General features: G+C 37.9%; 2 protein-coding genes across 2 annotated transcripts; one reads left to right on the top strand and one right to left on the bottom strand.

Annotated features, from left to right (window-relative positions):
- The first annotated feature begins 850 nt into the window (after nucleotides 1-850).
- On the top strand, nucleotides 851-21,938 carry LOC148822962 (venom phosphodiesterase CdcPDE). Its single transcript, XM_088929061.1, has 25 exons — nucleotides 851-935; nucleotides 2,736-2,823; nucleotides 4,740-4,880; nucleotides 5,790-5,915; nucleotides 6,383-6,443; nucleotides 7,069-7,166; nucleotides 8,392-8,471; nucleotides 9,335-9,454; nucleotides 10,152-10,261; nucleotides 10,904-10,969; nucleotides 11,714-11,786; nucleotides 12,189-12,297; nucleotides 13,806-13,928; nucleotides 14,877-14,908; nucleotides 15,025-15,152; nucleotides 15,547-15,616; nucleotides 15,897-15,984; nucleotides 16,528-16,700; nucleotides 17,057-17,102; nucleotides 17,204-17,358; nucleotides 19,079-19,214; nucleotides 19,445-19,522; nucleotides 20,293-20,425; nucleotides 20,596-20,752; nucleotides 20,917-21,938. Exons 1-25 carry the CDS (start codon nucleotides 882-884, stop codon nucleotides 21,103-21,105), a joined length of 2,634 nt encoding a protein of 877 aa, XP_088785187.1. The 5' UTR covers nucleotides 851-881; the 3' UTR covers nucleotides 21,106-21,938.
- A 1,466-nt stretch (nucleotides 21,939-23,404) lies between these two features.
- LOC148822961 (uncharacterized) lies at nucleotides 23,405-24,367 on the bottom strand. Its single transcript, XM_088928596.1, has one exon. It carries the CDS (start codon nucleotides 24,365-24,367, stop codon nucleotides 23,405-23,407), a length of 963 nt encoding a protein of 320 aa, XP_088784722.1.
- Between the last annotated feature and the right edge of the window lie 628 nt (nucleotides 24,368-24,995).

Below are 24,995 nucleotides of genomic sequence, written 5' to 3'. Positions count from 1 at the left end.
TTTAGAAGGAGATAAGGATGAGGCTTTGGTGGAGAAGGGTTCTGTCTAGTAGATAAGAGCCTTAGTGACCGAAGGAGCTGTGGCTGCCAGAGAGCTTGATGCCTGAGAAGAATTTTTTTTTCTCTGGTGTGCGAACAGGAATCCTGACTGCTTTAAAGGTAAAATTAAGAAATTGAATGAATGTGTGTGGTTAAAATGCTCAGTAAGTAAAGTAACCCAACCCTTTACACTGGGCAATAATGAACAGTGTTATTAGGACTCCCAGAATGGATTAGGGTTATAATTTTCTGTTTCTGAACCCCAAAAAATAACAAACTAAATATTTGGACAATCTTCTTACGCAAGAGAACAAGCCAGGCCAGAAAGGCCACTAGAACATTTACTAGTGTTTTAAGGTACAGCTGATTTAAAATCACCATGTCTTGATTTTCTAAAGGTCTCTGGTTTTAAAGGTTAAAGTTCTTGGGTTTAAACATTTTAAAGTTCTCTATTAGCCATGCAGTTGTCAATATTGCAAAATGTATTTTTGGCATAAATATGATTGTGAAAAAGATCTTTTGTGGCCCTTGAGAATTAATTAAATCATAATAATGTTTTTATCATGTTTTATCATTTACTTCAGAAACAGTGGTTAAAAAACACTTAGACATCAGATCAATGTAATTAGAGCTGCTCATTCTGTTAATCTTTAACATGAAAAAATGCTTTTCTTCCTACCTTTACATATTATGAAATGTCCATAAAAGCTACTTTCCTCAACAGATGTTACTTTGCTCTCTTATTTGCCCTTTGGTGATCCTTATATACAGTTCCATAGGTCAGTGCTTCTGCAGTTCATTCCTTGAGCAGCCTCAAAAAAGCATTAACAGTAACACACAAGCATGGTAACTACAATGGGACTGCAATTGTCTTCAAGCAAGAAGAAAATCATAGTTGTAAGTATTGAGATTTTGCTTTTATGCTGTGCTTTGTGATGTTTGTGCACATTTTTGAGTGTGTAAAATAGGACATTACACGTTGCCACATCAATACTTGTCTAATGAAATTCTAAATTCCTATTGGTAACAAACTGTCATTGATTGTTTTTGAAGAACCTAGTCATTTCTTTTTTAAATGAACTCAGAACTGACAGTATTGTTACCTTGTTTCTCAACAGGACTCGTCACTATTCAAATGTTGCAGATTTAAAAGGCACTTACATTTTAACAAACACACATAAATCTTGGCCAGTGGCAGTAAATATATTCTAGTGGGGCCATCTTTGTCTGCAATCTGTATTTCCTTTAACATTGAAATTACTTTAGTTTGGGTAAGCGCATCTGTTTTTACTGAATGTTAAGTACTGAATAAGAGTTTTCTTTACTGCGAAAATCAAAAGCAAATGCGCATGATCTTTTTGCATTTGAGCATGTCTTCCACTTGTTAACGAATCTTTTTTAAATACAAAAAGAGATGCACTCATCCAAGGTCAATTGAACATGTTTGTGTAAATGTCCAAAAGATGTGGGCAAGCCAGGTGAAAGGTTTGGTGACACTGAGTACACACTGGGCCTCTACAACTTGCTTATCTAGACTGACAGCAAAACTAGAGGCCATCTGTTGAGGAAGCAGACCCAAGTGTAAAGTTCGTCTTACTGTGAAGGGCTTTGTTCTACATTAAAAATGTAAATTGCAAGAGCTGTGCTAGAAAATAACTGAGTCACACACAAAAAATCCATTATTTAACATAGATTGGGTTTTGATCAATACAGTGTAGATCCCGTCTCAGTATAGTAGTCCCACACATCTGATAGCATTTCATATACTTGTTTTCTCAGAAATGCCTTTTGTTTTTGTGGTTAGCTGCACCAGAATTCAATGTAAAATTTAGATCTGTGTAAAATGACACGGACTCTAGGCTGTCAGCCTCAAGTGAAACCTACAGAAATAATGTCTCTAATAATACCATGCGAAACAGCATTACAACTTCCAATTACAACTTGCTGGGAAGGTGAAATTAAAATTACAAAAGATAAGACATTTGTAAGATAATGTATTTATGGGTTGCAAATTGCTTAGCAACAAAGATATTAAAGCACAATTACTGCGTAGTAGTAATGTCCTTCAAATGGAGTGTACCCATTTTTATTGCACTGTGTGTAAAGCATTCGCACTATACATTCTGAGAATTACTTAGTAAGAACTTGATGAAGGATAACGGCTTGCTAAATGATTTATGAGTATTTGGACATAACTGCAAATGTTCTGATGAAATGAACCTTCAACCTTTTCAATGTTCAAATTATAGTAATAAAATGATCAAATTTAGAATTATCTGTGACTTAAGACTTCTTTTAAAAATTACTGCCTGCTTCTGCTAGATCTCCTCTTAAATCTTAGTCGTTTAATCAAAAACCGAGTTGTTAGTAATAGGTGGAAATGGTATTTGTTTCTTGCTAAAATACTTCAGATGAAAAATATGTTTATTTTTCAAACTCAGCCCTTCATCATAGAGTTCCAACAAACACCATATTTAAGTCGGAAAATGTTTAACGCAGTATGAAAAAGACGTGTATAGTTGTGTGCGCACTGCAGAATAAAACTGCGGAAACAACAACTGACGCAGTAGAAGTATATATCTCCTTACTAGTTTCCCAGTTGTACTGCTTTATACGTAAAGGGAGGACATGTTATGTTGCTGCTAAAATAATAAAATTAATGTAACCTATATTAAATCCCAATGTTTGCTGCTTCAGATCAGCGCTTTAGCAGTCGCCATTGTGACAATCATATTAGGACTTGGTCTGGGACTTGGGCTACAGCTACAAGAATGTCGCAACAAAGGTAAGACTTCGCGTATTGGTCTCAGGAAAGAATTACATGTTATTGTAAATTGTAACAGTGCGAAAGTAGGAGGAGCCACGGCGAACGTCGACGCCCCGTTTGAAGGGTTGGAGGCGCCGGTGTGTGAGGCTAGCGAAAACCAAGGGGGGAAAGCACCGCTTGAAACAGCGGCGTCCAGGCTGGGCGGTTTCTATTAACCGGGTCCAGCCTGGGGGGGAAGAACCGCTTGGAACAGCGATTTGCAGTCTGGATTATCCCTATTTAGCGGGATCCACACTGGAAGAAAAGGAGAGCGAGGCCAAAACAAAAAGAAACTCAACAGGAGAAAAAGAAAATTAAAAATGAAGCAACAACGCGACCTTAACAATCTCTCCTTGCAGGGGTGCCTCGAGGGGCAGTTTTCACAGTTTTCAGTGTGTCTGAACACGCCCCCCACAGCTGCGGGTCGTCTTTAATTAGCCAGGACAGCTATGGTTGTTAAGACAACGCGTCGTCATTAAGCTACAGCTCCGCCTTCGCACTGAACACCTCCCCGCGCTTTGCGAAAATAAAGAGTCACAAAGACGGGAGATAACAAAACTAGCGCAAGGAAACACAAGGGGTTAGAAATAGAAGATGCAAGGAGCAGATACAGATACCAATTGCATAAAGGCCTTTCTTTCTTCTGGGGTGGTGGAGTAACCTTAAGTCTCAATCATTAAAATCTCTTTATTTCTTAATTTCACATTTGATTCCTGTAACAGTGGCTCTCAAAATTTCAACCTTCTGGAACTTTAAGCACCTGGACCCTCTGGAGATCAAGGTGTGCTTATAGAGTTAGTATTGGATACAGTGCTGTTCCTGCTTGCCTCTGGACATTACTAGCTGGCAGTATATAATGAGCTGCTTTGACAGAACACAGCGAACAAAACCTTAGTAAGTTAGGAAGAGACGGAACCAAATTCAGTTTCTTTACATTTCTTGGCATCATCTGCAGAAGAGTATGTCTGAAAGGCTGAGTGCACAAACAGTTTAAAATAGCATAATCAATCAGGTATTTCAACCAGCCTAAGTAAGAAAGAACTAATTTAGAAGGAAAGATATGAAACTCAGGGATGCTTGGGACTATGGCTGAGAAAATGTCCTGGTGCTGCCAGGAATGAGTAGTCTTGAGCCAGCCTTATTTATACTGTTCCCTGATCGCATCACATAAGCTCCTGTGACACCTTTGATTTTGCAACATTGTCATTGTCAGAGCTGCATTCCCCCTTTAATTAAGGCTAGCCCTTATCTAATCACTGTTGAGGTTTTAACAAAACAATGTCAGATGTTTGACAAGACAGTTGCATGTGTGAATGATCCTCCTTCAGTGCTAGTTTAAGCATGTAGCCTTAAATTGACTTAAAACAATGTCTCAAATTTAAATACGGTTAGTTGCACAAAATTTCTAATGAATTTGGCAGTTGCTTTCATCCAAAGCAACTTACTTACCTCCGTGTATTGTGCTAGAGCAATTCAAGTGCAGTACTGTACCTAATTCAAGGATACAGCAGTGCCTCGCATGGAATTTGAGCCCTTCCAGTTATGAGTTCAAAATGTTACAAAGACAGGAGATAACAATGCTGCCCTGTTCAATATACATGTCTAAAAAACATTTTGTGGTTGCAATGCAGAGTCGATTGGCTTAAGCTTTCTCTCTGGGCACCAATTTCTGCAATCATTAGTATAGTTTACAGTGGAATTATAAATGCCGGTCAGCCTTTACAAGCAAGTTTCAAGCAGCAAAGTTAATTTTTCATCCCACTGTGAAAAACAAGCTTTCTGTCTTTTATTTTTCTTGAAACAAGTGTTGTTGTTTTGTGCTGCAGCTCATATCTTGTTTTGAGCTTTTTCACATAGTTGCCTAGATGTTTTTGTAACATGACGTTCTTCTTCAGAGTCCGGTGGAGTCCCAACATCCTGCAGGAACCGCTGCTATGAGCCTCCAGAAGAAGAATCAAAGGGATGCCGCTGTGATAAATTATGTGTTAGCAGCGACAACTGCTGCTATGACTTTAAAGACATTTGTCTCCAGCCCAGTAAGCTGTTTGAACTTCATTTTTTTTTAAAAAAGGTTTCAAACAAAGCTTACCCTTTTGGCCTTTTTAAAGTCTGTGTTCCCTGTGGCAAACTGCCCACTGCACTCATAATAGATTAACTGGATGAGTAATTTGCTGAGAGGGAAAATCGGAGCCTCTAAGGTTTAAAAAGTCACAAACGCCACTAAAACGCTCTGTTTTTAACTTGTAGAATTAAAATGTTTTACGGTACTGCACATTCTATCCTATGTAGTGGGGTGTTTATTTTTGTGGCAGCTGTAGAATGTTGATATCCCTATACTAATTAACACTGCAATCAGGAAGCTGGCTCACATGTCCATTGCATTCTGAAGAATTACTACATTTTGGTAGCAGGCAGAATTTAGGTGCATGACAATTGTTCTTTATTTTGCCCTAAAAATATGGATTGATGACAACGTGAGTGGTATGATATTTAGTCTGGCATCTTCATTTTTGAAAGTATCCATTAAATAAAGCAAAAATGCAGATTATAAAGGATGTTATCGGAACTATAATTGTTGTTATAGTTTTATTTTAGGCACCTGTACATCAAATACTCTTACTATTGAAATACAGCTTCTTGAGTGCTAGTAAATGACAAATACATGCTTTGTTAGTGCATTTACTCATTCACTACAGATAGAGCTCAATTCTAAATTTTTTGTGCAAATGAAAGTAACCTAATTTAAATCTTTTGGAGCTTTATCGTTTAACTTCTTTAAAAATGGGGTATGAGTAGGAGGCAACTGAAAAATACAGACAACATAAACGTATTTGAGGTTAATACACTGGGAATGTGTATGTTTAATTAGAGATAACTGTAGGATCAGTTTTGACCAGTTCAATTTCCCTGTTTTCTTTGATGTGTGGAAATATTGTTTTTTTCAGCTGAGCAGTGGGAGTGTAACAAAGCCCGCTGTGGTGAGAAAAGGCTGCCAAATAGTAACTGTCACTGTTCCGATGACTGCCTGACTGTAGGGGATTGCTGTACGAATTACAAGAGTGTCTGTCAAGGTAAAGTATTAACTGATTTCCATCCATCGCAGGCACACACAGGCACACACACACACACACACCAGGCCAAACCTTCCCAGAAGCCAGTTAACCTACCAGAATACCTTCGGTCTGTGGGTGGAAACCAGAGCACCCAGAGGTCCCACTGGGTAGAGACCCCGTGGCAGACCCAGGACACGCTGGAGGGATTATATCTCTCAGGTGGCTTGGAAGCACCTGGGGATCCCTCAGGAGGAGGAATCTGGAGTCTGTTGCTGGGGACTGGGAAGTCTGGGCTGATCTACTCAGCTTGCTGCAACCGCAACCCTCACCAGGAAAAGCAGAGTGAAAATGGATGGATGGAGGTCTGGAATTGAACCCAGGGCCCTAAAGGTGGAATACTTACCACTGTGCCACCATGCCACCCTAATAACTGATTTATAACCCACAAATATTTGTTGAACTACTGTATGGTTCTGTTTTGACAGGTGAAACGCAATGGGTCGAGGATGTCTGTGAAGACATAGCTGTTCCTAATTGTCCCTCAAGGTAACGTAAGCTCAATGCATAGATCTGCCTTGTGACCTGCAGCCTGACCAGTTAGTATAGGCTTAAAAAAAATCTGGTAGAGAACACATTTCAAAACAACAAGGAAATAAAACATAATAATGACTATCCATCCTTTATCAGGTGGGTCTGAACCCTGGATGACATGCCAGTCCAGAGCTCGGCACATGCACACAGTAATCATTTACAGATCCTAATTAACCTAGCCAGCAAGTCTTTGGAAGGTAGGGAGTACCTGGCAGAGACCCATACAAAGTTCACAAACTCCACACAGACTGAAGGCAACCCAGTCGGGCATCAGACCTAGGACCCAAGCGCTGTGAGGCAGCAGTGCTAACCATCATGCAACCATACCAACCCTGATTAATCTTGTTCATAAAATGATCTGCGACAGGAGGAATTACAGTACAGCGTGAGATCCTGGGTGATGTGTGTAAATATAATACGCACAAAAAGCACATTGTGCCCTTCCCCTAGAGACTCCACCAACAAAGCATTTGGGATAACGTTTTGCAAATTACAGAAGCGCCTGGCGTTTCTCTGTGCTCCTGACCTAAGCAGTAGCATTCTGATCACTTCTTGATTTCTTCCTTTCTTTGTAATTCAGCTTTACAAGGCAGCCCCTGCTTCTTATCTCTTTGGATGGATTCCGAGCCGAATATCTTCAAACCTGGAAAAAGCTTATTCCAGTCATCGACAAGCTCAGTAAGTAAGGACTTAGAAACGGATTAATCTCCAGCCTTGAAGCATCCAAACTGGGTATTTCTTGTGTCTTACATGGCCTAGTACTTCCTCTACTTCCTATTAGTAGTAGATGATCGTAGGCAGTGACCTCAAACTCTTTTCTGGAGGGTATAGTGTTTTTGGGTTTCTGTCTTTTACAGTCAATTAACTTAATTAAATGTACAGTTACCTATAAATCACGAATCAGAAATGAATCATTGAATGTTATACATAATTACAGATATCACTTATACCAAGTTCTTGGTGGTTTACCATAAACACACAATTGCTTTTTTATAATTGGACCAACAAATATACAGTATATGAGGACTCAAATTTGCTAGTCTGTAACTTTGATTTTTTTTCATTTAAAATAGCCAATTAACTTTTTTATTTATACAATAATATCCACCCAGACTCGTATTGACAATTGCATCTTATAGCAGTGACCCTTATACACGGGGAGAATGAGGCAGTGTAAATCTGTCTTCACTGCAACCTTGCAAATCCACAGAGCCAGCTGTCCTTTGCCAGACTACAAGGCCTGCAGTGACAAACAGGCATTTTCAGAGTTGAGTGCAGGAGGAGCACATTCCCTCACTCAACCACAAGGCTGCTGGAGACAAAGGCACCTTTATCAAGGGTGTCCATGGGGGAGCCTCTGCTTTTTCATATCTCTCCTATGGATATTTGTTCTTTATAGTAAAGGAGTAAACAGAAAATAAATGAGACCTACATATACTTTACAAGAATTGTAAAGATAAACTGTAATTAATATCTGCAACTTAATCACCTCAACTTATCACTACATTATGTGTGGAGCAGAGGTTAGGGTTCTGGACTTGTAACTAGAAGGTTGTGGACTGAAATCTCAAGTGACACACTGCTCTTCTGCCCCTTAGCAAGGTTCACCACTCAGAATGCTACAGCAAATTGTCCACCTATATAGATGGGTGCAAATATATGCTGCCTTGTGTAAAAGCATCAGCCCACTAAATTAGCAATTAAAATATGGTTTTCAGTTTTCTTTGTAACAAATTGGGCTTTATACATTGGATCAGTGCCTTCAAATTCAAACTGGACGCCAGTGTGGTGTGCACTAAAATCCAGAACAAAGGAAGTGCCTTGGTGCATTTGATTCAGTCATGGAAATAAGTTTATTGTTTGTAAAAACACTTGTAAAATGTCCATTTGTTTTGTTTTTCAGAAACCTGTGGGACTCATGCTCCTTACATGCAGGCAGTATTTCCAAGCAAGACGTTTCCCAATCATTACAGCATTGTCACTGTGAGTCAGGTGTTCACTGCAAACACTGGGGGGGCTGGGTGTGTTTTCCCTGGAGCCTTTGTATAGACGGGTCTCGCCAGTGAAGCAAAAGGCTTCCACAAGTCTGCAAATGTTATGCTGAACAATGCATTCTTTTCCATTCATGTGTCCAGTCAGGGTTCTTCCTTCAACTAAAACGTGTTCCTCAGAACATGAATAGTTTGCCCCCCCCCAACAAAAATGTAAATCCTTCCTGATCAGGCTTCTTAACACCCTCCTTGTCTTTCTCATGCTAGATGGCTCAAAAAGCAGGTGTGCCTTCCTGTCCTGAAATACCTGAGGCGGGTGTTTTACTCCAAATGTATTGCATCCCTTTAATTGCTGTTTTCCAGCCTCTCAAGGGCTTCTGGGACTTGTAGTGATATGCTCTTTAAACTGCTCCTCCGTATAGTATTTCCATTTGCTTGAGTTTTATATTAGGGAACTGTTTTTCCTAAGACACTACTTCCATTCCATTACTGACTAGTCTCAGGCTTGCTTAGCTTCTAAGAAAGAGGTGGACACAACACTGCTGCCAAAGGGGCTTCATCAATAAATGAAAACTGACCCCCAGATAAATTCACTGACTCAAAACATGATAAAAAAAGGATAAGATAAAGTCATCTTATCAAACCACGTGTAACGTGTTAAGCACAGCACATTTAGTTCCTTTTGCACTCCTGTCCTTGGGAAAAACATCTGTGATACTTGGCCTTTGCCTTGAACTTCACAAAGAAAAAGTGTACATCTGTGTTCTGTTTGACACTGGATGCTCAGTCCACTGTTCTATTATGTGGACAGGTATCAATGTCTCCTATTGTTACTAATGTACTGATTCCTCAAAGGGCCTGTATGCAGAATCGCATGGACTGGTAGACAACAACATGTATGATCCCATCATTAATGCCTCGTTCAGCCTCAGTAACAGTGAGAAATCCAATCCCCAGTGGTACCTTGGACAGCCTGTAAGTTCTGCTAGACTTCATTTTTATACTTTGTGTGCAGTTTGGAAGGTGTGTTGTGGTTTGTGAGATATTCTTTAAATAAGAAATAGTCAGTGCAAAGGGCAGTTGGGTAATTCATTGTAAAGGACAGTTGGGTAATGTAATGTTGAACAAATTTAGGTTCACCCTTTCTTTTCCTCTAGTATACTAAAATAGGTGTATTCAGCAGAAACAGTAACAAATGCTTGTTTATTGGGAATAACAACACCAAAAAATTAAGTGTATTGTAAGGTTTGCAGAGCGTTTTAGTCACAGTAAATTTGGTTTAACCTGTTTGGTTGAGGACCAACCTCCTGGCCAGAGGATGAGGAGGCTGAGACCCCCATGTAGCGTGAGGAGTGACCGAGGGGAAGCTGCAGAGGTGGAGATGGGTGGAGGAGGGATGCAGGAGACATATGCGAGGGAGAAAAGGAGTTAACGCCTATTATTTATAGGTTTTTGTGTGAATCAGGAATGATCACAAATTACTGACAGTGGAGGTTAGTTGAACTTGGCTGTCATCATTCCACTGAAACATTTGTTACAAACTCAGTTTAAAGGAGGGATTTCAAGAATCCATAGATATATCTCACAGCAGATGTCATCCTTCATGTTTCTTAGTATTTCGCCCCATTTCATATGTATTGCAGTTGTTGAAACCAATTTGTTTTGGTATTAGATCTGGCTAACAGCAATGTACCAGGGACTAAAGTCTGGGACCTTTTTCTGGCCTGGATCAGATGTCAAAATCAATGGAACTTTTCCTGATATATATCAGGAATATGATGGGTAAGATCACCTTCACCTTCATGGAATGATCAGTTACAGTTTAAAGGGACGTGTTATGTAAGTGCACAAAAAAACACTCTGTAATTCAGTACAGAAAAGATAATATATTTCAATTAGTATTAATAGTGCCATGCTGTTGGTAATCACACCCCACAGTGCCGGAAGGCTTTGTGTTAAATTGAACTCTACATCACATCTTATTGTGGTATCTCCCTTTAATGGAGATGGTGGTCACTTTTCACCTGAGTCCACCTCCCTTTGAACTAGAAGGTAAAATCCCGATCTGAAACTGTCGATTTTTCTCTGTATCCCTCAAGATTGAGACATTATATTTTTGTTCAGTCTCTCTGCACAATATACTGGTGAAACAGTGTTGTACGGTGTATTGTAGAATTCAAACTGCAACAGATATTACTCAGTTTAAAGATTTTGTTCTGTTGTCTTTGGACAATTAATGACATGATCAGGAGAAAAAAATGTTGATTTCTGAACTTAATGCTGTTGAAATCGCATTTCTCTGCAGTACACTGTGCCACCTTTTTATTCCTTTGCATCTGTTACTGTGATCGAACTTCCATGTCATTCCTTTGTTCTGTGGTCTTATTTACTAATTATTTTCCATTTCCTTGCACATTGTTACAGAAAAGTGCCTTTTGAAAAAAGAGTTTTCACACTGTTACAATGGCTACGCTTACCAGCAGAAAAGAGGTAATGTAATATTTCATACATTTCAAATGAACGAGAGATCATTTAAATGCTGTCCTATGACCTTTGCTATAGAAATATTTGCGTTTTTATTTAGGTACAGATCTGCCAAGACATTTTAACGTATATGAATAGCATTATAACACCAGATGGCAATGCAAAAGGTACAGCAGAGCAACATTAATAGAATCTGCAGAATGATAGATAGAATTTGATAGAATCTGCAGTAATGTGCATGTTAAAATGAGGTTAAAAATGGTTAAGTATAAATATGTCAGTAAAAACAATCTGTAACATTTTGTTACAGCAAAGCATAATTTATGTTTACAATACAGTGCACTGTTCTACTTCTGAGTATTACCATTATGTGTCTTTTAGTAAGCACAGAACAGAAATGATTTACTTCACTTAATAAATATGAAGTTATTTGGATTCTGTGGATTTACCCCTTTATTCACTACCTAAACACAATATTTCATAGCAAAAACATTTTAAAGGTCCAGGAATTTAAAATGGAGATGTCTAGATGCTCTTCTGCTGCTTAACCAAGAACTGTGCATTGTAAGACCATATTTCATGCTACTTTATATAGCATACATATAAAGTGCTCCCTTCTGCAGTTAGGATATTATAATTTATATTTAATGTATATTATACTATATATACTTGAGTATAATCTACGGTGAAATTGAGTCATAATGTTACTTGTTAAAGACATTTTAATTAATTTTTTTCTTTGTTTTTCAGGCCAGATTTATTTACTTTGTACCTCCAGGAACCAGATAGTTCAGGACACAACTTCGGGCCTGTCAGTGGTGCGGTAAGGCTTGATCTGTTCATTATAGGAGCTTAATTCATTGGCTCCCATGCATTTCACGCATTTGTTTAAGTTATGGAGTGGAAAAGTATAGACCTTACCAACAACCTGATTTCTTTAAGTATACCCATAATTAAGAAAATACATCAGCTTAGTTAATTGAAAGCCCTGCATGTCAATAAAAATCTTAAATAAGTCTCAACAGGCTGGTTCATTATGATTTAAATCTGTCTGACGATGGATACATTTGTATTTGCTACGTAGAATGTGATTGGATTTATCCAGGAATATAAATTTGCCAAAAAACAAACACATTTTAACACACGATGTTGCTGAGGAATGCCACATCAAACAGAATAAAATACACTGTAGTAATACCTCTTTTCAATTTTAAATGTCTTACAGGTGCTTGAAGCTCTGATGGAAGTAGACAGAATCATTGGACAGCTGATGGACGGTCTTAAACAACTGCACCTACATCAATGCGTTAATATCATTGTAGTTGCTGATCATGGTAAGCAATATATGCTCTAATGTCATTTCCATGGAATTGGGAAAGTTACTGCTTGTGACTTTATCACAAGGTGGCATTGTGGCACAGTGGTTAGCATTGCTGCCTTACTTCGCTGGGGTCCTGGGTTCGATTCTTTGTATGCTATCTGTGTAGAGTTTGTATTTTCTTCCCTGTGTTCATGTGGGGTTCCTCCGGGTGCTCCAGTTTCCTCCCACGGTCCCAAGACGTACTGGTAGGTTAATTGGCTCCTGTAAAAACTGGCCCTGGTGTGAGTGTGTGTGTGCCACACGATGGACTGCCTTCCCCCCCAGAGTGTGTCAGGCTTGGCGCCCTTTGCTTGCTGGACCGGGCTCCGGCTCCCTCTCGACCCTCAATTTGAGTGGTTAGAGTGGTTAGAAAATAGACGCTGACAGTGTCTCAGGGCTGGGATTCAAAGCCAGGGAGCTGAGCTCTACAAGGCAGCAATGTTAACTGCTGCAACACCATGCCACCCAACATAACATTCTTGAAATTCTACAGTTCTGACTATATAGACAGTTCCTCCCCCACATTGTCTAGAAGGTGTAAATGATGTGCTGACATTAACACCTAAGTCTTTTTCATATTTCACTATCTCCCTTGTTTTCAGCTAGCAATGATTGCCATAAATGCTTGCTGAAGTTGTACTACACAACATTCTAAAAGACATTTAACTACGTGTACTTGTGATGAAGGGCTGAGTCGTGCTGAAATACTCAGGCTTATTTGGGCTCCCTTGAATCCTTGCACACCTGTACATACACACACTTTTGCATGCATTGTTTCACCTCATCGACATCACCTGTTTCATTACCCTGGAACACAGGACCTAATTAGTACTATACTCATCTTCTTGGCTATTATTGTTTTGGATTCGATGCTGTCTTTTGCTTTTGCCCTTTTGTGTTTGTATCTCTTGTATATTACCTATTGTTATTGTGGATCCACAGTAATTTTTCACAATAGTTGTTTCTCACCTCCTGGCTGTTCCACCATTTTTTATCCTTCCCCGTTTAAAGGAGGGGTGGATCTGGAGGTGGGTTGTAGTGTATTTAACCTGTCATTCATGGTGTAGTGGTCAGTCTGTGTTTACCTCTGGTTGTGGATGTGACTTAAACCTAAAAACTCTGCAAAGCTATAGTTTTGTCTGTTTATACTTATTATGTACAGTCTGTTTTTCTTTCCCCTTTTCTATGACTTCTGTCAATTCCCCTTGGCTTACAGCAGGGTGTTTTAGTTACAACACTAGTGTTCCTTTTGCCCTTTTCATGTCTTTATTTAAGATATTTTCTTAGAGCTTATTGTACGCTGTGGAGTTTGTAATTTTATTTTGTCACATGAAAAAAAAGAGAAAAGCTCATTCAACAAATGAATCATGGTAGATGTTTTGTGGATCCAAAAATAGTAATAATAAGACTTATTTGCAGGTGATTAATAGCTGTTTGATTGTTACTAGAAATTGAAAACTGAGTCTCTCTGTCGATACATAGGAATGGAAGAAACGAGTTGTCAGCGAATGGAGTTTCTTCAAGATTTTACCGGGAATTTAAACCAGCTGTATGTATATCAGGGTGCATTTGGAAGAATACGTGCACGAAACCCTCAACAAATCAGTGAGTTTCAAAGCCTTTCACTATTGTTAAGAATAATAAACACAACACAATGATAACATGGGTATGTATATGTCAAGAGACCTGCATTTGACTATTTCTTTCTAGCTTTAATATTTATTTTGTCAGTGTCTTCATTTCTTCTGGTCATTAAAAAGATTTAGTTTTAGGATTTTAGTCAGGGCTGTGCAATTGTGGTCCAGGATGGCTTGTAAATCTGCATGTTATCTAGGGCTCCTCAGAGCAGCAGCACCTGAAGCTTGGAGAAGTGGCTACTCTGCTCAGATAGGCCAGTAATGACCAGAATAATTTAAGAGCTGGACAAACCTGATTTAAGTCATTGGATTTAAAAATGTTATTTGTGTTATTTTTAACAAATATACTGTGTGTTGTTATTTTAAAATATATTATTAGTTTTAGTCTATAAAAGAGCATCAAGAAAACATGAGTGTATGGTTACCACCGTATAAGTATATGTCTATATATATGTATTTCCTTTTTTGAAAATACAAAACAAAAAGTTCAAGTACAGAAATAAAACAAACATCAGTGGAAAAAATAGACCGAAAAACAATCCGTGCAATTGAGGTTGAAGCAAGTTATCATTATAAATGACATCTGTATGGTGTTTCCGTGGATTCTCTGCAGTACAATATTGGTCAGGCTGTCTTTGCTGGAATAAACACGATTGTTTTAAAGAAGACCTTTGGACATAGCTAGCCATCAGTGCTTAGCCAGGATCTCCAGTTTTAGATTTACACTTCTGTCGGTTTCTAGTACTGTATAACTTTTAGATAATGTCCTGCTATTTTTATCTGAAAGTAAACCCCACACACATTTCTGAAAAGATTCCTAGTACTGGACAGCTTTTCTATTCTATTGATATTCATACCATTCTATTGCTATTATTCATAACAATGTGCCTTGAACTGTTTTTATTTTCATTTGCAGTTGACTCAGCAGGGTTAGTGGCAAACCTAACAGTAAGTAATTAAGATATGGCTTCCATATATCTCTACCTGTGTATAAAATCCTGATTCTGGATGATATATACATACAGGTCTGTAATAAAGCCTTTGTCATCTTCTGTACTAACTAGTGCAAGAAACCAAACCAGCGGATTAAGCCCTTCCTCAAAGCCCATTTGCCAAAGAGGTTTCACTATGCTAACAGCATTCGCATTGAAGATGTGAATGTGTTGGTAGACATAAAGTGGCTGTTTGCAAGGTAATTCATGTTCCTTTCTTGTCTATAAGATACATCTGAGTTTCTTGATGCAACTCTCGCATGTTTCATGTATCCATGTAGATAGAATTGATTTCATATCTTGTGAAACAAGGCATTTATTGGTGAAAAAAGAAAGGGGCTGCCTTCAACAGTCCTGTTAATCACCTGCGTTTGTCAAGATATACTGTATAAGCTGTCATTCATTTGATACAGTTCTGTCTGAACTCACTAAATATTTGCGTGCGATGCCAATTCAAGCACAAATAATATACAGTGTAATAGACTAAGAAAGGCTGGACATGTTTAGTACATGGAAGGAAAACTTTAAAATTTCATAAATATCTCAGAGTATCGCTTTGAATATTGATGCTAAAAGGTGCATTTTGATCTGCAGGTCCCAAGGCTCTTATACCAACTGTGATGGAGGGACCCATGGATATGATAACGACTATAATAGTATGCATGTAAGCACTCCAGAAAAATATTCTTTGATTTGATTTTTAATAGATTGCTCAAAAATAGTTGATAATCTAAAACTGTCTAGAACCTAGTTGGCAAAAAGTAAATGCGAATGTCTAATGAATAGATCCCATCTCCGAGTATGTATAAATATTTCAAATTGTCAGCCATGACTGTAAGAATATTCAAGAGTAAAATACTTTCTGTGATATCCTTAATGTATAAGACCACGTAAGTATTTACTACTTGCATTTCTAAGTATCGGGTTTTCAATTTCTTTTTCAGGCTATATTTCTTGGATATGGACCCCAGTTTCTGTATAAAACTCAGGTTGAGCCATTTCCCAACACTGAGCTTTATAACCTAATGTGTGGTAAGTATTTATTTATGAATCAGTGCACACTTCCATTTCATGTGTATACCTGTAGAGATTATTTAAAGTTTCAAAAATACTCAGATTACCCACACAACCTGAGAGGAATGTATCATGTCAGAAAAATTAAAAAATAAAAAGATACTTGCAATATATTTTTATCTGTTTGGTTTGTATTAATTGTAAACCGATAAATTAACTATAGATCATAACTAATACAATTTTAGATTGTAACAAGGCGGTAAAAGAAAAAACAATCCACAACCTGTTACTGTAATAGACAGAAAAAAGGGTTTTGGAAAAATGAAAACATATTTTAATGATGTGGGAAAATAAGGTGACATAATGTGTAAAAATAATACAAGCAAAGTTTCAATACTTTTTGGTGTTAAATATTCATGAAATAATTTTATTTCTAACATGAAATCATTTAGGGGACATTTTAGAAACGAACGCTTAAAATCTGAATGAAATTATCTGTTGCTTTTATCTGTTAGGATAGGATTTAAAAAGCTATTTTTTCTTTCTTGGTTTTCTTTCTAGATTTGTTGCAAATTTCTCCTGCTCCTAACAATGGCACCCATGGTAGTCTGAACCACCTTCTGAGAAAGCCAAAGTACACTCCTGAGTTCCCACAAGAGGTGACCAGACAAGAAGAGTGTCCTCTCACCTCTCTAACACCTGAAGACAACCTGAACTGCACTTGCACTGCCATGGTAATCTGGTCTTTCTTGTAGTGAAGTGGAGAGACGAGACAGGTTTCCAGCTAGAAGCCCAAATCAGAATGTCAGTTGTCACAAGGCACAAAATGTCAGCTGCACACTTTCATATACAGCCTAACAAGAAGTCGCTTTATTGAGATTTTCACACTTATTCACATTTGGAATCTTGTCTTATGCTTTTGTTGACCAAGGCACAGGTTACATAGTCTAGAAGGTAATATTGAATTCTGTCTTAGATGAAGAATCATACTGCACTGAATCTATGATGTTTATAACCAATACCTGACTGAACAATTTGAAATCTTTGATAGCTACTTTATGGACATAATAGGCTTTCTTGTCTTTTCTAGGGTTCATTGAATCCTAATGATAGACTAAACCTGACAGCCTCTGAAGGTAATGTTAAGCCTTTGTTACTAGAACTTTAAAATTGTGGGAATTCTAAGAACCTATCAGTTTCTCCACCTTTCTAACCCCATCTTTGAAACCTCTTACAGTGGCTGCCTGTGAAGAAAAACACATGCCATTCGGGAGACCCAGAATGCTCCGTTTCGATGAAAAATACTGCCTGCTTCATCAGCAGGGTTATGTAAATGCCTACAGCAAGAAGTTCTTCATGCCTGTCTGGTCGTCATTCACTGTGATAAAGCCTGTAAGAATCATTTCATTTTTTTCATTTGTTTCATTCTGCCTGCAGCACTGATGTACTTCTTAAACCGATGTTCAGTACAATACAGAACTGAAATGTACAGTACTGTACAATACAAATACTAGTCACTGGTCTGCATACATTTTCTTTTTCCAGAGTATTCATACCCATGTTTGTTATAAAATTTAAAACAATCTGGCAAACATAACAGCAATAGTGTTAATCAAGACAACTTTAGAAAGTTTTTAAAGAAAGATTTCATTGACCAGTTGGACCATATGAGAAATATTGTTCTGCTGGGCTGTCAGAACATTAAGCCAACTAACCAACAGATTGTATCACCATACATGACAATACAATGCATCTAGAAAATAAATTTTTTTAAAATTACATCTTTTCTTCATGAGGCTGTACAGTTACTGTACAGTTACCCTTTATTTCATTATATACTTAGAGTCTAAAACAAAAATATTTAAGGAAATAAAAGTGTATTATTTAGAAAAACCTTACATATAATGTCAATTGTAATTTAGTATCTTTTATTTCTGTACAACATCTGTCTGGAAGAACATATGACCAGCAAAATAGACAAATGCTCCCTGTTAAAAAGGGGACAGGGATTCTTATATCTGATTGTGACCTCCGAATTCAAGACAGGGGAATGTTGCACTGCAGATGTGATCCATTTCTCTAGGCACTGTTGTAGGATGAGCTGGCAGAGTTTATCTGGAGGTTTTGTTGTCTGTGGTGGTTTCACAATGTTTTTTATTCCAGTGAAATACGTAAGTAAACTTACGGTGGTAGAATGTACCAGGACATTGGGAGTATTAATTCATGGAAAACTGATTTTTGATGAGGTTTCACAATTTGAGAAATTATATGTTATCATTATTAGAAATTCAGTAGCAATCAAGCTAAGATAAATGCCCAGTTCACCCTGTAGACATGTGCTGAATGGAAGCTTGCAATTTCTATCCGTTTGCAGCTGTAGAGCTCTTGGATCCTGAGTTAAGGAATGTTATAGGTTGTGCTGAATTTTAATTTGTTGGAATTTGTTTTTAAATTATCGTCTGTTCGACTTGCTCGGTTTATTACAGCTATGGTAATTACAAGGGCTTGCTTTTTTCTCAATTTAAATTTAGAAAAATAGTTTTACTGCGCCATCTCATGGACATATACAGTCATTATTTTCTTTAGCAACAATTTATTGAACCATCATATAAGGATGTACAGTATATAAGCATACATGATAACATAAGTTTTGATATCACTGTTTTTTTCAATTAAACATCTATAACCAAGAAGAAGAAGAAGAAGAAGAAGAAGAAGAAGAATGTCTTAACCATCTGCTATTTATTTCTGTTTCTTTTGGAATTAATTTAAAAAACCTTTCTCACACATATGTACTATACTTGTTTTAAATCAGTCTAAAAATCATTTTACACTAGACCCGTTTCAAAATAACCAAACCAGAGGCCCCACCTTTTAGGCCCTGAATTCTACAGTCACACATATTTCTAAGTAATTTTGTCCAGGTAGATAATTTAAATGACACACTAACTGTACAAGAGAATGCAACCATGCTTATTTTAAGAACAGGTGTGTTAAGAAGGTTAAGAAGGGTTTACACATGAAGATACTTTGAGCCATTCCTAAGGAACTCTTGGTGTCAAATCTGCTTCTCTTTGGAAATTTTATCTTTTTCTCTTTTAATTTATTTCAGCAAAATCTGGATCCCCTGCCTCCTGTCATACCTGACTGTTTCAGAGCTGATGTCCGAATTCCAGCCAATATGAGCTCCAGGTGTGAATACTTCTCTGGAGCAGTCAACATCACAGAAGCGCATCTGTACCCACCAAGTACGTTTAGGCTTTGTTTTTGTCATGACATTTTCATACAAAAGTTCTTTCGAAAGGGATTTGCAGTCAAAATGTGGGGAGAATTTCCAACTATGCCTCTGTCTTTGAGAGATGTTTTCTCCGTCTGAATCCAGAAACATTTTTTATTCATATTAGTAAATAGGTAATGGATGTATTTGAAAAGATCTTTACATTGTCTTCCATTCCACTGTCATCTTTTCTCATTTTAGATCTCAACAGTACCACAGACGAGCAATATGATGGTTTACTGATGAGCAATGTTGTCCCTGTGTACCCAGCTTTTAAAAGTAAGTGCAAGTTCAATAAACAGTTCTCCTAACCATAATGGTGACAAAAACATAGCAATATTGTAAAGTAAGCTCAAAAGCAGAGGTTATTGGAAGTCTCTGCTTTTGGAAGTCTCTGTGTTAAAATCACCTTTTTTGCTTGTTTCATCTGACAGATATTTTTGAACTTTACAATTGAATGTTCTGTATAACAGCATGCAAGATCTCATAAACTAAGTAAGGCAGGGCCAGGACAACACTGAAAAGGGAAACAGGTTTCTACTCTGGAAAACTAGCAGTTGCAGCAAGTAGTACAGTAGGTAGCACTCTACCTTTCCCATCCAGAATTTCTAAACCAGTACCTCTGTATTGTCACCAGGGGCACTGTACTGTAGGAGATATCATCCCTTTGGTAAGACTTTAAACTAAGGCCCTGACTCTATACTGATGAAAGGTCCAATGACATTGCTCCTTTGCATTGAGTATGTAAGGATATTAACCCTGGTCTCTTGGTTAAATTCCACCTGAGCTTCCACAATATGGCCTCCCTAAACTTTCCTGTTAATTTAACTAATGAAACACTTTTTCATTTAATTTCACATCAGTGCCAGTTGCAACTGCTAGTGTATTAAGGCTGCCATACTTCAGTGGATGCTGCTCTTCAATAGTAGATAGAGCAGTTCCTCTGCTTTAGGATCTTTTTGGATGAAAAGCACTATGTAAATGCAAGGAATTCTTCTCCTTGTACACTAGAGTTGTAATACTGATAATCTTTTTTTTTTACTGTCTAGGAATCTGGCTTTATTTTCATAGTGTGCTCCTGAAGAAATATGCCTTCCAGTTCAATGGTGTAAATGTGATGTTGGGTCCTGTGTTTGACTATAACTATGATGGACGTTTTGACACTCCGGATGAAATTGAACAGTAAGTTGATCAGTTAGTAGTATATATAAAGGACAAGGAACATGTCTTACATAGAAAATACTTCTTCCTGCTGTCTAGATAAATCATAGACAGAAAGAGTGTGAGTTTTAAATGTACTGCAGTCAGAAAAAAATGACAATCAACCTTTACTAACATATTATTCTTTTTAGGCATGTCCCTGGAACAAGTATACCAATTCCCACACATTATTTTGTAGTCCTGACAAGCTGTGAGAATGCATCTCAGCCAGTTCTCAGCTGTAACAAGCCATTACAGGCTGTCTCTTTCCTCATTCCACACAGACCAGACAACAGTGAGGTTTGCAATGTAAGTATATACCATTCCTCATGAATTTACAACCTGAGTCTGAGATTTCTTACAGCAATTTCATTATTACTGTACGAAAACACATTGCTAGTTAAACAGATAGTATTTAGAAGTGTATGTTGTTATGACATTCATGATTTCTCCATAATCTCCACCCTCTCCAGAATGATGAAGATGAATCTAAATGGGTAGAGGACTTGATATGGTTTCATCAAAGTAAGGTCAAAGATGTGGAGTGGATCACTGGACTGGACTTCTATCAGGACAGTAAGAGGCCGATTTCAGAGCTGCTGAGGATCAAGACACGACCCACCTCAGCCATCCACAGAGTGAACAACACTCCGGAGCCTTAATATTTTTTGTAGAATTCAGCTAAATGGAATCTTAAAAATGTTCTGAACCTGTGCATATATTTGATAGGTTTTACTGGGATTTGTATGAATTGTGATTCATTTTTATTTATTCTGAAAAACAAGAACACAATAAGATGTGGAAGGCCACAATAATACGTAATTTGTTACTTTCAGATCAGTTCAAACTTTCAGCAGGAATACAAGAGAACACATGAAAGATTGCAAAGAAAAAGAGGCTAGTTGGCCCACTTTGGTGGCTAGTTTATTGATCTTATCCAATCTGGCTTATTCAAGTCAGCAACATCCTTTGTGTCCCCTGTACTCAGTCCTAAGGAGTCTTTATTCACTTCATTCATTTTCACATGAGCCCTAGGACTATCCTTTTGTCTATTGCACTGCAAGCACTCTTCTGGGAGGCTTTCCAGTAGTTTCGCTTTTAGGTTCTTGCATCAAATCACACCACAATATCCTCTGATCAAGACCACAGAGCCGAAGCCCCTTGAACCTCTCAGTTAGATACCTTTGAGCCCTGTCACCAATTCTAGTGCCTTCCTTTCTATTGATTATATAACAGTAATACCCTTTTTTCTAATGTGGTGGCCAAAATTGTCAGCCTTAATCTAAATGTAGGTATTATTATATCATATTTAAATTTAATGTGAAATCATACCTTCTTTTCTTGCTTCCCCATTTTATCTATAAGAGGATATTGACAATGCTTCTGCAACACCTATATTCTGCGCACATTTTAAGATGAATGCCTTCCATTTTTACTTTCTTTTTAGCAGAATCATAAAATAAACAAACGCTGCACTGCTGTTCAGTTATTTTTGTGTTCCACGTATCCATGTTTTAATTAAAGTGGATTTCCAACACATGTTTGGATGAATTTTTGAACTAATATTTGATGCACATATGAAGTGAAGATCTAAATTCAGTTTTAATATTATATGATTTTATATTATAATATTCTATAACCACAGATGGTTATTCTCCTCCAGGAAATGACAGAACCTTGGGTGGCGTTTAATGCATTGGTTAAAGAGATCTGTAAGTGCTGGACTGTTGTGCAAAACTGTTTTTAAAGTAATTTTGTTCCACAGCAACACCATATTTTAATATTCAGAAATATTAAAATACACAGTCATGAACTTGTATTCATGAATTTGGACAAAACCTCAATTTTTAGCATATTTACAAAAGACATAACGTTTATTTAAATCTGTTTTTTATTCTTACTTTAGTTAGAATAACCATGACAAACAAGTTCTTCATTCTAACAAAACCTTTTGAACCACTTTCCCAAACAGCTAATTTTAAGAAATGAATAATAAAATATGGAGTGAACGTTTATGCTGAAATAGCATTAATACATTAGTCTTAAGAAAGGGCTGATACCCTACTTCTTGTGTTCTTGTTTGTGCACGTTCTCCTTGAGTGAACTCCAGTTGAATTATGCCAGACAGTACAATAAACTACTTCAAACAATTTTATTAATTGAATTAATACACTTTCTGTCAGGCTCTTTAAACTTTCAGGTCTCCAATTCAAGAGATGTCCCAGTGGTCCTTTTAATCAGGAGTAACTACAAAAGAAAAAAAAGGTTTAACAGATATGGTATATCAGAGTTGGAACATTCAGTATTGATGAGAAGAGTTTAATACCACTTTCTGGTATTATACTAAAGTGTGGGTCTCCAGCCCTGATCTTCAAGAATGTCAATACAACATATCAATACATATGTAATCATTGCATCAAAGACCTGGTACAGCTGAACTGTGATAAACTTATTAGGTTATTAATGTGAATGAATTAAACTCAGAACTCACTTTAGTACTCGGGAGGACAAGGACCAATATTTGCCTTTACCGAATAAATTATTTTCTCAGACAGTAACTGACAAGTACTTCTAAAATTCTAAAAACAATGCCAATGCCCCTTTTTTGTGCAAAACTGTGTTAACACTATGTATCAAGTCTGAGAAATATCTAAAATAATACCTATTCTATTCACCAAAATAAGTGTTTAATAGACTGGAATCAGCAGGTTAACTAGTCTTGTACATGGGGTACCAACTAGTTTAGTACACTGAGAATAACTACTTTTGTGTATTGTGTACTAATGTATCTTGTATATTGTGTAATGAATAGCTTTTTACGCTCTACTTGATAGTTTAATAAGTTCTGTACTAACTAGCTTTGTACATTGTGTATGTGGTGACAGTTTTGTAATCTACAGGCCATCAGGCAGTAATTAGTGCTTTAGAATCTGGCTTACCTGTATTTCTATCCTCGTTTGCTCAGCAGCTACAGTATGAGGAGTGCCAGGTTCCTTCAGCCACCACCTCTCCATTTTCTGTCATCTCCCATTTAGCCTCAAAGCGCTGGTCCCCTTGCCCCTCGCCAAACTCCCAAAGCTCCACGTACAGCTGCTCATTGGGCTCGTACAGCTGCTCATCGGGCTCGTACAGCAGGAGCTCTTCATGGCTCTCTGCGCTGATGAAGTACCCTTCGCTGTTCAGGGCGGCTCCGGGCTGCGCTGCGAAGGCACAGGCCTCTTCCGTCTGCAGAGGGTGACCGTAGGGATGGACATTCCACGGAACATCCATCACAAACTGATCCCCTGAACCTCCGGGCTCATTAAATCTCCCGTTCCACTCTTCCCAGAATTCCTCTTTGGTCATTAGAGGGCCTGATGGCTGAGGCTCCCCTGGATGCCACATGCCCGTCGTCGGGCGCATCTCTAAGGGAGTGGGGGGCTGGATCTGCCATGGGAAATAGGGCCACTGATTCTCTGATGGGTAGGTCTCCGGATTGCCCCACATTCCTATCCCTGTGGCCAGCTCTGTGGGCCAGTAGGGCTGGAAATTCCCAGAACAATATGACGGCTGTTCCTGAGCTGTACTCACTCCAGAAAACCATGAGGGCCGTGGTGTCTGGGGGGAAGAAGGTTCAGATTCTCTAATTTTCTCCTCTTTATTTTCTGGCTTCTCACTTCCTGGCTCTTTCCAATCCTCCATTTTCTTTTCCAATTTTTCATTCCCATTTTCACTTGAACTCTTATGGATGTCTTCCATCTTGTCCTTGCTCTTCTCATTTCTCCCTGCACTTGTCTCCGTTTTGTCTACAGTTTGAGCCACTCTCTTTTTTCTGCCATTCTTCTTCCTAGGTTCTTTTGCCTCTCCTCTGTCCTCTTTTCTTCCACAGCAGAGGAGAAAACATAAAATCCCCCAGCAGGTGGGTTTCTTTTTATTTTTCTTCATTTTCAGAGCTCGAATGAGCTCCTTCAAGAGATTGTGCTGAATCTCTTTGACTGTTGTTACTAGCGTTAGTTACTAACACCACAGGTGGATCACTATTTTATGTCACTTTGGAACATATTGTCACATCATTCTCAGAATGACATCATAATGCCCTGTTTATAACCACTGTTACCATGTGTGGGCATTCTTTTCATAATAGGTACTGTACAGCAATGCTAGCATAGCAGAACGTGAGAAATCCATCTATCCATGCAATGTTAACCACTGTATCCAATACAGGGTTGCAGGAGAGCCAAAGCCTATCCAGGCAAGCAATGGGCATAAGGCAGGATAGACCCTGGATGGGACACAGGGACACAAACGCCTTCTTCAACCACCTACTCTGCATAAGTTTTAAATAATTACCAATGACTTTACAATGATTAAATTTATGCAAGACAATTTAAATATTTGAACGCTAAGTTAAATAATGTTCTAGAGACCATTATTCCTTTTATATAATTTTCTAAAGTTTGTTCCACAGTGTCACTTAAAGCCATGGTTTTCTGTGAAACCAAACTTAAACACACAAACATGTTTTCACATCTTAGTGTTTTTATAGTCTCTGCAGTGTACTTGGAGCATGAAG

Source organism: Atractosteus spatula, chromosome 12 (assembly GCF_055471065.1).
Source record: "Atractosteus spatula isolate fAtrSpa1 chromosome 12, fAtrSpa1.hap1, whole genome shotgun sequence".
NCBI lineage: Eukaryota > Metazoa > Chordata > Actinopteri > Semionotiformes > Lepisosteidae > Atractosteus > Atractosteus spatula.
Note: the sequence above shows the minus strand (reverse complement) of the source record. Positions and strands in the feature narration are given on the sequence as shown.